This window comes from Panthera leo, chromosome C1 (genome assembly GCF_018350215.1).
Source record: "Panthera leo isolate Ple1 chromosome C1, P.leo_Ple1_pat1.1, whole genome shotgun sequence".
NCBI lineage: Eukaryota > Metazoa > Chordata > Mammalia > Carnivora > Felidae > Panthera > Panthera leo.
In genome coordinates, this window is record NC_056686.1 from 95,893,628 (window position 1) to 95,906,659 (window position 13,032).

General features: G+C 36.3%; 1 protein-coding gene across 5 annotated transcripts in view; it reads right to left on the reverse strand.

Annotated features, from left to right (window-relative positions):
• SLC16A1 (solute carrier family 16 member 1) overlaps positions 1 to 13,032 on the reverse strand; it is a 49,892-nt gene that overhangs the window by 16,047 nt on the left and 20,813 nt on the right. For all 5 annotated transcript variants that reach the window (XR_006206580.1, XR_006206579.1, XM_042953475.1 and 2 more), the window contains exon 2: positions 1,073 to 1,333. Coding sequence is in view for 3 of the 5 variants with exons in the window: in XM_042953475.1 (XP_042809409.1) it covers positions 1,073 to 1,289 (217 nt within the window). In the remaining 2 variants the exon portion in view is untranslated. The remainder of the gene's footprint in view (positions 1 to 1,072; positions 1,334 to 13,032) is intronic.

A 13,032-nucleotide genomic window follows, 5' to 3' on the forward strand; every position in this document is an offset into this window, starting at 1 on the left:
CCTAGTGCTTAATATTGGTTCAATCTGCCACCAGGTTAGAAGCCGAAGGCTAAAGTTTTACAGTTGAAGTATAGAATCTTTATATTGGCTGGCTATTAAGGAGCTACATGTGAAAATAAGCTAAGGTACTAAACTGCCACCAAAAAATAGTATTAACAGAGGTGAAAGCTTGGCTAAATAAGCACCATGAGACACTGTCAATCTCAGTAAATAAATACACTTGGCTTTAGAATCTCTCACTAAGCAACTATACATTTTAAGTATTATGGAAGGTTTTGACTTCTACACGTTACATTGTGATTTGATGTTCCAAGGTGAAAACAAACTATTTTAAATGATGTTAAGTAAGCAACTTACTCTCTGTATCTCCTTTACAACATGTCAAGGAAAACAGAAAGGAAAAAGTGATGAAACTTAAGCTAAAACTTAAGTTTAAGGCAAAGCTGAAATGCTTTTTAAAAAATTCTTTTAACGTTTACTTATTTTTGAGAGAGAGAGACACAGTGCGAGCGGGAAGGCAGCAGAGAGAGAGGGAGACACAGAATCTGAAGCAGGCTCCAGGCTCTGAGCTGTCAGCACAGAGCCCGATGCGGGGCTCAAACCCACAAACTGTGAGACCACGACCTGAGCCAAAGTCGGATGCTTAACCGACTGAGCCACTCAGGTGCCCCTGAAATGCTTTTAGGACAAATGACATCACAAGGAACAAGGGGAAGATTTTATTCAGTTCTTTAATGCTAATGCCATGAAAAGATTTTGTCTGAGACTTTGAACCATGCTACTATTCAGGTGAGCCTGATTTATTTCAATTCTCCCAACATCAATTTAAGAAAAACCTTCATGTTTACATCTCAAGAATCTAGCAGAGAGCAAGAAGAAAAACCAGTTGTGCACATGTCATTTTTCTGAGCGCTTTTTAAAGCTCAATGATTAGGAGTTAGACCAAATCACAGCTCCTCACAGTTTCTCATTTCTGTTTCAGAATACTACAGGGGAACAAACAGAGCAAGAGTTGTCATGGTTAACAAGAATGAAAAATATGAATAAAACAGCAGGCCTTGGGGGTTCTTACCTCCACCATACATGACAGCCAACATGATTGAAGATATCCAGGACACTTCACTGGTGGTGGCATTGAAGATACCTTCAATTTCTTTGAAGAACACAGTAATGGATTTGGGAAACGCATAAGAGAAGCCGATGGAAATGAAGGCTCCAACTACTACCGCCCACCCCCAGCCTCCATCTGGGGGAGTATATCCAACTGGACCTCCAATTGCTGGTGGCATTTTATATGTAGATGAATTCCAAAATGCAGTTCAAATCCAAATATCTGAAAAATATAAAATTAAAATACCATGTCAACAATAAAGCACTCCCACCAGCAAGGCACTTGCACACTTTATGGCCAGCTCTCAAGTAACTGAATTGTTTTTCAATATTACTTTTCCAATAGAGATTATCTTCTAAGGGCATTATCAGAAAAAGAGTCTTAGAGCCATGGTATTGCCCATAGTTTTTAGTAGGAAAACAGCTCCTTACCATTTAAGGAACCATAACGGAAATAAACCCTGTTCAATAAATATAGCCTTTGTATTTCAAGTAAGCCTACTTGTTTTAGAAGTTAATATAATTCCTCAAATTATTGTGAATAACTAAATGCCTCATTTGATTTATCTGCATGCAAAATCCACGTAACACATGCCACACACAAGTTTCAAGTTTTAAAACAGACTTTTATAAGTTTTCCCCTTTCCCAAAATGTATTCTTCAATACTACTTTCTTTTTACTTTCTCTTATATGCTGACAGAATATTAGGAAGTGGGTACCCAAGTCACCAGATACATAGCAATTTGCAAAATAGATCATTCTGAACACACAAGAATTTCATTTAATGGGCTGGAAAATTATCTCAGAAAAGTTTCTTTTTATTTATCTAATTGCTTTGACTCAAGATATTTTTTTTCCATTATATGACAAGAAAAGCCCCTAAACAATAGCTCAGTCAAGTATCGTTAAATCCACAAATTGAACTATGATGTCAAAAGATGATACTTCAAATTAAAAATTGTCCCCTTTTCTTGAAGTGACCTAGTACTAATGAATAGTATGGTTAGAAAATGCAACTTTTGGGGTGCCTGGGTGGCTCAGTTGGTTAAGCGTCTGACTTTTGGTTTCAGTTGAGATCATGATCTCATGGTTTGTGGGATCAAGCCCTGCACTAGGCTCCGTGCTGACAGCGTGGAGCCTGCTTGGGATTTCTCTCTCTCTCTCTCTCTCTCTCTCTCTCTCTCTCTTTCTCTCTCTCTTCTCCCTCTCTCCCCCCCACCTCCATCTGCCCCTCCCTTGCCCACATGCTCTCTCTCAAAATAAATAAATAAACTTAAAAAAAAAAAAAAAAAGAAAATGCAACTTCCTGTTAAATTATGAATAAGAAGATACTAGTGAAAGGAAACAATCAACAAAACTAAAAGGCAGCCTACGGAATGGGAGAAGACATTTGCAAATGACTTATCTGACTAAGGGTTAGTATCCAAAATCTATAAATAACTTATCAAATTCAACACTCCCCCCAAAAAAACTCAGTTAAGAAATGAAAAGACATGAATAAACACTTTTCCAAAGAAGTCATCCAGATGGCTAACAGACACATGAAAAGATGCTCAATATCACTCATCATCAGGGAGATACAAATCAAAACCATGATGAGATATCACCTCACACCAGTCAGAATGGCTAAAATTAACAACACAAGAAACAACAGGTGTTGGCGAGGATGTAGAGGAAAGGGAACCCTCTTGCACTGTAGGTGGGAATGCAAACTGGTGCAGCCACTGTGGAAAACAGTATGGACATTCCTCAAAACACTGTTTCTTCCAATCCACCTGAACACTTCAAATAGGATTTAAGAAATGAATGTTGCAGGATAGGAAAAAAGTAGCCCATAGTGGAAGCTTCCCTAAAAGCAAGGACATAGGTTGTCTTTATTCACAAAGGACATAATTGTCCATATAGGCAATGCTAAAGAATATTAAGAAAAAGGTACTAGAACTAAAAATAAATTTAGGTTTCAGGATACAAGATTAATAAACAGAAATCATCTTTTTATAAACCAGCAATCAGAATTTTCAAGTAAAAAAAATAACATTTACAACAGCATCAGAAAACTACTGAATAGGAATACATCTAATAATGTACAAGATGTATACACCAAAAACTATGAGATATTAAGAAATTAAAAAAAAAAAAATAAATAAAAATACAAAAGATAACCCATCCTCATGGTTTGAAAGACTCAATATTTAAATTAGGCAAATATTTCTAAAAGCATGTAACACATTTATTAAAAAGTATCTAAATTGGATTTCAAGCTACAGGTTGGGAGAAAATATATATAAAATATATCCAACAAAAGACATGTCCAAATCTTTTTTTTTTTTTTTTTAATTTTTTTTTTTCAACATTTTTTATTTATTTTTGGGACAGAGAGAGACAGAGCATGAACGGGGGAGGGGCAGAGAGAGAGGGAGACACAGAATCGGAAACAGGCTCCAGGCTCCGAGCCATCAGCCCAGAGCCTGACGCGGGGCTCGAACTCACGGACCGCGAGATCGTGACCTGGCTGAAGTCGGACGCTTAACCGACTGCGCCACCCAGGCGCCCCCCAAATCTTTTATAAAAAGATCTTGTATGGCTCCGTAGTAAAAGACAAGAAACTCAAATAAAAATGGACAAAAGATTTGGGTAATTTATCAATATACATGAATAACCAAGAAGTACATGAAAAAATGATCAAAATTATTAGTCACTTGTGAAATGCGAACTATAATGAAGAGATACTAATATAGGGGCACCTGGGTGGCTCAGTCGGTTAAGCATCCGACTTTGGCTCAGGTCATGATCTTGCAGTTAGTTCACAGGTTCAAGCCCCACATTGGGCTCTGTGCTGACAGCTAAGAGCCTGGAGCCTGCTTCAGATTCTGTCTCCCTCTCTCTGCCCCTCCCCTGCTCGTGCTCTATCTCCGTTTCTCTCTCTCTCTCTCAAAAATAAACATTAAAAAAAAAGAGAGAGATACTAATATGTATCTACTAGAATGACTAAAATTAAGACTGATAATACCAAGAGTTGGTGAGGATATGAAGCAAATGGAACCCTCTGTTGCGGGTGGTAAAGCAAAATGGTACAGCCAGGTTGGAAAACATTTTGGCAATTCCTTAAAAAGTTACACAAACATATGATCCAGCCATTACATCCCTAGGCATTATCCAAGAAATGAAAACATACATCTTCATAAAGACTTTTATGAGAATTCTCTAATAGCTTTATTCATAATAGCTCAAAACTGAAAACAATCCAAATATCCATCAACAAGTGAATGGAAAAACAAATCATGAGATAGCCATAAAATGGAATACTACTCTGCAATAAACAGAACTACTGATGCAAACAAGAACATGGGTGAATTGTAAAAATGTTCTAAGTGAAAAAGGACTAGACCTAAAACTATATTCTATATGGTCACATTTATATCAAGTTCTAGAAAGGCCAAATTCTAATAATAGAAAACTTATCAGGGAGTGAAGAGAAGAGACTGACTGCAAAGGGGCATGTAAGAACTTTTCAGGGATATGTAAATACTCTTATGATTTGGCAGTAGTTACTCATCAAATTGTATATTTAAAACTGGCTAATTTTATTGTATGTACATAAAATTGATTTAAAAAAATTGTTCAAAGGCAGTGCCAAGGCAGATAAAATCTGTTTAGTGGCACATGGAGACAATACAAAAGCAAAAGATGATGGCAAGCAAATTTTCTCTCTTGGCCATCTGGTGGTTAAAAATAAGAGGAGGGGCGCCTGAGTGGCTCAGTCAGTTAAGTGTCCGACTTCAGCTCAGGTCATGATCTGATGGTTCATGGGTTTGAGCCCCGCATCCAGCTTTGTGCTGACAGCTCAGAGCCTGGAGCCTGTTTCAGATTCTGTGTCTCCCTCTCCCTCTGCCCCTCCCCTGCTCATGCTCTGTCTCTGAAAAATGAATAAACCTTAAAAAAAAATTTTTTTTTAACAAGTAAGAAGAGGAAAAGGAAGAAGACAAGGAAGAGGAGATAGTGCTCTCTTCTGAGAATTCACAACTACAGGCCTGGGTGAGCTTATGGTTGGCAGGGCAATGTCTGTGGGAAATTTCTGTTGTTCTTCCAGAGATATGTTTGACTTTGCCAGTAAGATTTCCCACAGACAAAGCCCTGCCAAACATAAGCTGATGATCTAAAATTTCAAAACACTCAAGAACCAATTAACCATGAGTGAAGTAAAGCCAACTCAATATAGCTGGATTAGACATAAGAACTAAAGACAATGGTATATTTGAAATGATTAAAAGCATGAAATAAGAAATTAAGAACACTAAATAAAAGCAACACATTAAAGACTATTAAAAGAGTAGTTGACTTGAAACAGAACTTCTAGAAATAAAAAGTGTACACAATGAAATTCATAACAGGTTAACCAGCAGACTGAACATAGCTAGAGAGACCATGAACCTGACGACAGGTTTGAAGAAAAGTCAATTAAGGGAGAGCTTTCTTCTCGATCTGTGAAAAATTTAGAAAAATAGACTTTAGAATGGGAAGATGTGCATACATCTAATGGAGATTTGGAAGAAGACAATGGAAAGAATGGGGAAGAAGCAATTTTCAAGAGTTAATGCCTATACCTATTCCAGCTTCGATGAATATGAACCTACAGTTTGAGGAAACTCAACCAGATAAAGAAAAAAAAAAAAACAAAACAAAAAACCACCAAGAAAATATAGATTACATAATCTGGAGATAATCACACTGACAAAACAGAATTCTCACTGATTCTGAAAAACTCTCAGCCACCATGTCTTCAAATATTTGTTCTTCCCTTTTCCCCTCCTTCCACTCCCTGAGACTCCAATTGGATGTGGACTGAACCTTCTCAAGGTATCTACTCTCTTTTTCTTCTGTGTTTTCCACCCTTAGTACACTTCCATCCGTACTGAGAATTTGAGGCTTGGATATTATCTTCCTCCAGAGATGATTTTCATTTACCTAAGGCTATATAAACCCAGAATCTCTTTAAGAATGTTTCAAGGACCAAGATGTTTTGTTCATCCAGATGATCTGAAATCACGTTGCAGTTCCTTTGAGGACTGGTTTATCTCAAATACACCCTTACTCCTATGGCACAGCCCTTTAGGATCCCAACCAAAAAGAACAGGATTTACCAGAGCTCTTACTCTTGGTGAGCCCTAGACTCCAAAATTTGTTCCTTTGGATCTCTGAAGCTTTCCAAAGCACTACTCAGGCTCCCAAGAGAGTTGCTCCTCCTTCTATAACCAGAAAGCTGCTGACCCCATAATCATATCACTATTGCCATAATTAGGAAGCCAGCAAAATAAGAAGCTGCCAAAAATCACGTTATCATCAAAATCAGGAAGTCGGCACAAAGGCTGTTAATATCTGCCGTTAGCTCAAGAACAATATGTACCTCCTATGACATCATCAAGATGGATCTCATGTGCTCTGCTTCTCAAAATCTCAAAGCCAATGAGTAGACATAGAGACCTCTGTTCTAATTTTGCCTTACAAATGTCAGATGATCTATATGACTGGCAGAATTTAAATCAAATTCAGAAATATAGTTGCAAGGGAACCTGAGAAATGTAGTTTAGCTTTAAAGCCTATGCAATATATTAATGTACACTAGAAAAGAGGATGTAATGGATGCTAAACACCATTTCCAAAATATACCTTAGACATACGCAGTATGATTTATGTAAAATCTAAATTATGTAAAACTATATACGTATACACACACATATCTCCATACCAGTGTCTTTATAAAAAGTGTACATTGATACTATTATATACAGACATACACGAAATGGGTATATAAAAAAATGAAAAACTGTTATAAAAATTTCTAAATGCTTACTTACTGTCAGTATTTGTATTTATCTCATCATGGACTAGCAATATACAACAGACCAGCACTGATCTGTGGGCCATACTTAGTAGTGCTCCTTCAAAATTATCTGGGAGAAGTGATTCAAGAATGCTAGGCAAGGGCATCTCCTCCATATCCTCCTGGCATTGGAACTAGCCAAGATTGAGAGGATCAGATATAGACGGGAGGCCACCACAATTGTAAATTTGTTCTTATCAGGAGTTTCCCTTGGTTAATTCATCAGGATGGGTGAAATTATGCCACAATATAATTCCCAACCTATTCTTGTTCACTGGTGAAACAAACAGGGCTAATGAAAAGGTGAAGTGCCCAGGGAAATGAAGAACATACTGTCCCATTTCCCTTATAGAAGAGGTTTAGACAGTATTGGAGGACATCTCCAAGAGTTATTCACAACCTCACTAGAGTTGCAGATAGGTCCTAATCTGATGCATAATTCTCCCTTCTCTAAGAATATTGTTTGCACAGCAAGAATTGCTGGCTTCTCTGGATTTCAGGTACTTCACCTATCCGAGGATCCATAGCTTGTTCTCTATGTGAGAACAGTGTCAACATTCTAAAGTAATATTCTTTTCCTTGGAACTGTAGTCTTCAGTTTTACTCAGTGTGCACATCATTATATGACACATCATTACTTGACTCTATAGTTTGCCTTAAGGTTCACTCTTGGTGTTGTACATTCTATGTCTGGACAAATTTATAATGATATGTATCCATCATTATAGTACATAATAAGTACTTTCATGGCTCTAAAAATCTTTTGTGCTCCCTCTATTCATCCCTCTCTCCTCTTTAACCCCTGGGAACCACTGATCTTTTTATTGTCTCCATAGTTCTGTCTTTTCCAGAATTCCATATAGTTGGAATCATACAGTATGCAGACTTTTCAGACTGGCTTCTTTCACTTAGTAATAAACATTTAAGTTTCCTCTAGGTCTTTTCATAGCACATTTCTTTTTAGTGCTATATAATAATATTCCATTATCGGCAGGTACCAGTTTGTTCACTTACTGACAGAATCTTGGTTCCAAGTTTTGGCAGTTGTGAATAAAGCTGTGTAACCTCTATATGCAGGGTTTTGTGCATATAGAAAATGACCTACTGCCTTGTATATTAATTTTACATCTAAAGTTTATTATTAAGCTTAGGTTACATAGAATATAATTTCTGGCATATTATATGTTGTATTCTATGCACTTCAAATAGATTTCAAAATTTTGGCACTAAATATTTAGCCCAATTTATAGAAAATACCATATAATCTAACTGGCCAGTCCATTTTTAAACCAGTCAAGAAAACAGATTTCTGTCAAAGTCATACCTCATTTTAATTGAAATAAATGTATTGACCCACATCCTGTGGTAACTATTTCATTTTTAAAATCTAACTTAAAAAACAGAGAGGAAAGGAGTTTGTCGTCCAGAAGGAATAAAGTCCTGCCTCCTCCAATATTTCTCACCTAACCCCTCTTTGGATTTCTGTCATAAGACTCTCTGGGACAATGCATTCTGCAATTTTCTTTTGTTTGGGGATTCCAGAGACTTTGATAGTCTGGGGCAATGAGCCACAGTAAGAATTAGGATAAGTCAAAGATATACTTTTCTTTCATAGTGGGGTTAAGGGCTTTTAGATAAAACAAACTGAAAAAGGAAAGGAGAAAACTTCAGGCATCCATTTTCAGGAGACATGATTTTTAGTTTAGAGTACATCTGAATCTGAAAATCTGAAGAATAATTCCCTTAAAAATATAACCCAGTTTAAAGATTAAAGATCTTTGTCCTAGGGCATTTACCTATGATTCAGGTGGGATAAAAATATTTACAAATTGAAGCTTCCTAAAATTTCTATTGGAATAAATATAATAAAAAGTTATTTAACAGCTCAGTTCTGCTAAAGGAAACAGTCTTGATTCTAAAATTATATTAAACAGAACTGCTCCAAACATTAGTTTCATGAGTTTTTCCCTCACTTAAGTATGAAAAAAGAGAAAAGCACATGAAATTTTTCAAAGAACCACTAAAAAGATTAGTTCACCCCAGATTGTTTACACACATAGACATCCATGCAGATGGCAAAGCTATTTAATGCATCAAGCTCTGACTCGAAAAGCTAATACGTGCTGGACGTGATTAAACTTTTAGCTTAGCTGCCAGCTATGATTTGTCCCGGTTAGTTAAAGCAGTTACAATTTTTAGTCACTAAGACTTGCCTCATCAAGTTAAAAATACCTTATTCCACAGTGTCAAAAATTTAAAACTTCAAGAAACTTAAAAAAAAAAAAGATTCAGAAGTTAACAAGAAGTCTAAAAAATTAGAGTATACAAACTGTGAAAACACTTCAAAAAACCAGATACAGATTCAACATAATTCTGCTACTATCTAACAAATGGCTCTCCTTATTAACTTAAAAATTCTGATGGCACCTAGTAAAAAATTGTGTAATGTCATTATTTAAATATAGTACTTCCTTTAAAAATAAAAAAATTAAATATATTAGTTCCTTTTAAACTGACCATATCTCAGCTATAAGCATAAGGGTTCATACAAAAAGTAAATTATGAGAACAGGGTCCCTTGCACAGTATTCAGAGCCCTGCTGAGAAAGAGTGCCCAAGTCTAGAGGCTAAAAGGGATTAAAGTTTAAGATTTTAATCCTTACAGTGTGCACAGTAGCCTTCCTATCAGCTAGCTATTATTTTATGACTCTCTAGCAGTTCCCTGAAAATGATGGAGAGATTTAAAAAAAGTGATATGGTGACGAGAAAGTTCTTCATCCCTTTGCCTTGTAAAGGACAATGAGAAACAACCTTAACTTCTTGGCAATGACTGTAGTGCAACAATCGCCTAATTTCTCTTCTAATTGTCTTCTGATTTATTTCCTTTTTTCATGACTCTCAGGAATTGTGCAAGTAAACTCATCTGGAAAGCTGAAAATTTTCTCCATACCCCCTGTGCTCTGCCCCCACTCCACAAGAGTTACAAAAGCCCTTGCAAATAGTACTACTCATTATGTTTCCTACACTTTTGAGATCAACGTTGAAAACAAAGCCATTTTTTTAAAATGACAATGGCCAGTTTGTGAACTTAAAAGAGGCAGAAAGTATCTAAAATCAATAATTTTAAAATAAATTGTTACTAAGTGTAGACTAGTTTAAGGTTTCGAATTTACATAGAAACATTCACATGGAAAATCCAGAAGGCTGATTTACTAAAGCTATTACTGCTAAAGTAGCTAAATTACTACTCATTACTACTGGCACTAGTCCAGTTTCATAGCTTACAGAACCACCCACCCCAAGGTAAATCCCAAGATTCAAGGTCTAGGAAGCCTCATCTTTTTACCCTCTTTTCCACTTGAAACTGAACAGAAAGAAACAAATGATTGTGAAGAAAGCAAGAACAGTAAAAAAACAAACATAAAGCACCAGTGAAAGCAGAACCATAACTATACTATTGTTGGCTAGCCAAATACTCAATAGTTATGAAATGCATGATTTTGATCAAACGGAATATAAAGAACCTAGAAAAATATAAACCTGGCTCTGCAAACTTCCAACTTATCACTTGAGGGTAAATCCAACTCGCATTGTAAGAAGTTAAATACACCACCTTTTTTTCCCCCTTAAGTTTATTTATTTATTTTGAGAGAGGGATAGAAAGAACCCCGAGGAGGTTCAACAGTGTCCACACAGAGCCTGACGCAGCTCAGGATTTCACCAGTGTAAGATCATGACCTGAGCCAAGACAAGAGTCAAGACACTCAACCAACTGAGCCACTCAGGCACCGCTAAATACACTATTCTTGAAGAGAAATGAACAGTTGCTTAAAGATTTTGGGTCTGTCCTTCTTAATATATGAAAATTAACTCTAGATTATGCTTTTATTTAGCTCATATTAATAATCTCTAAAAATATCAATATTTTAATTACTAATAACTTCCAGATTTTTTATTATTTACATGCTCAGACTATCCTACCAATAAATATAAGATATATTTCTTTTTTAATACAACAGATCTCATAAGTTTTTGGTCTAAAGCCACCTTAAGCAGATACGTAATTGGACAAGGGAGTATTTTAGCAGCCTATTCAGATAATTGTGGATATTCTACATTGATCCTACACCAAAACTTGATAAATTATCATTTATCATTTCTTAGTGATTAGTTACAATGTGCAAATTCCAACCCTGAGTCTTGAGGGGGCCCTTGGGGGGGCCCATAAACCACACTTTGAGAGAATGGTAGGAGATGGTACAGAATGTACTATTTTTCTATTTTTCATTGTAAGTTGTAAATCTATTTAAACTATACACATGTATTTTATAATTTGATACAATTATAAGTATGTATATAACCTCTCGCTTAATAAGTAACTGGGAGCATGCCTGGGTGGCTCAGTCGGTTAAGCATCCAACTCCTGATTTTGGCTCAGGTCATGATCTTGAGGTTCATGAGATCAAGCCCCACGCTGGGCTCTGCACTGACAGCTCAGAGCCTGCCTGGGATTCTCTCTCTGCCCCTGCCTTTAGAGCACTCTCACTCCCTCTCTCACTAAACAAACAAACAAATAATTTTAAAACAACTTTGAGTAAGTATGTCAAATCTTTGCTATTTTTTAGTCAGTCAAAAGAAAAAAATGTAATGCTTCCTTTAAGAGTTCTTTGTCTTACTAGGTATTCCCTGTCAATCCCTTAAAATATTTAGTCTCAAATACCATATGTAGTCTTGGAGAGTATTTTCTACCCAAACTGGGGAATTTTTTCTAAGTTTTTCCCAACAGAAAGCTCACACAATACATACTTGTCAGGAGGCTGAGCACCATGAAACAGATGAAACCTAACATTTGTAACTGTCCTCATTTCTACTGTGATCTAGAAAAGGGCTGCTGTTTTAAGTAAATGTATCATGTGCCAAAGGACATGTGATGAAATGGAGAGTGTATGTAGGATCTAAGGGCCCTTTCACCACCTAAATAAGACTGAAAGGGGGGGGGGGTCAGAAGTCAAGGGGCAAGAGTTTCTCCAACATAAACAACCAATATACCCTTAATTTCCAGCCTTTCTGCCACCTCTTTGTCCACTGTGGTCTTATGTACAGATTGTTCAAGCATAACACTTTTCTATCTTTCCATGAAGGATCTTCTTTAAATACTAGTCAGCTACCATATGCTCAGCTGAGCAAAGCCACAAGGCTAAAATTTTTTGAAAAGGCAGAAATAAATATTTGTCAATAACATAGAGACATGGGGACATAAAGACTCACCACTGAGAAAGGTTTCCAGAGAATGGAATTTAGTGCCACCACTGAATGACAGGCATCGTAAATATTCCTGGCTTGTTTTGTGAAATGGGCTTAAGTTTTCCTACAGGGCTTCCTGGCACTCAATATATCACCTTTTATATCAATATATCTATATAGCAACAGTTAGAACTACTTTTGCTGTACCATGAACAAAGCCAGGTAAGTAACTCAATGAATAACAAACATGGTATATTTTGGCTATTTCCAACTTCAACTAAATTCCATAAGAAACTACAAAATGCCCAAGACTTTAATATTAATAGTGAGTGAAAATCAATTTTTGCTTATATCTGCTTGAATGGGCCTACACTGATGCACTTCAAATTAATTTATCTTGACTTTGTTTAATGCTCTACAATAGCCCTATGAAGTTGCTATAGCAACCCAAATTTTTAAATGTCAATCCTAATTTCTTGTAGCTGTTTTAAAAGAGAGGATTAAAGTTCTGTAAGTACCACAGAGAACGGGTGAAACTGATCATATCTGCAAATGAACAAATATGCAAACTTAAAGGTAGTGAATATACATATATGAACATCTGTGTGTTTACGTGTGTATGTATACATATTTACTTATTTAATCTGCTTTTGTTAATCTCAGTTAATGTCATACGCAATCTGAATTATACCACTCTCAATTCTCCTTGTAAGAAAATGATTTCTGGCATCTATTCACCCAAATAAGCATAATTTTATGCAAGTGGATGGGGGAGGAAGTATGGTCCCTGTAATGTG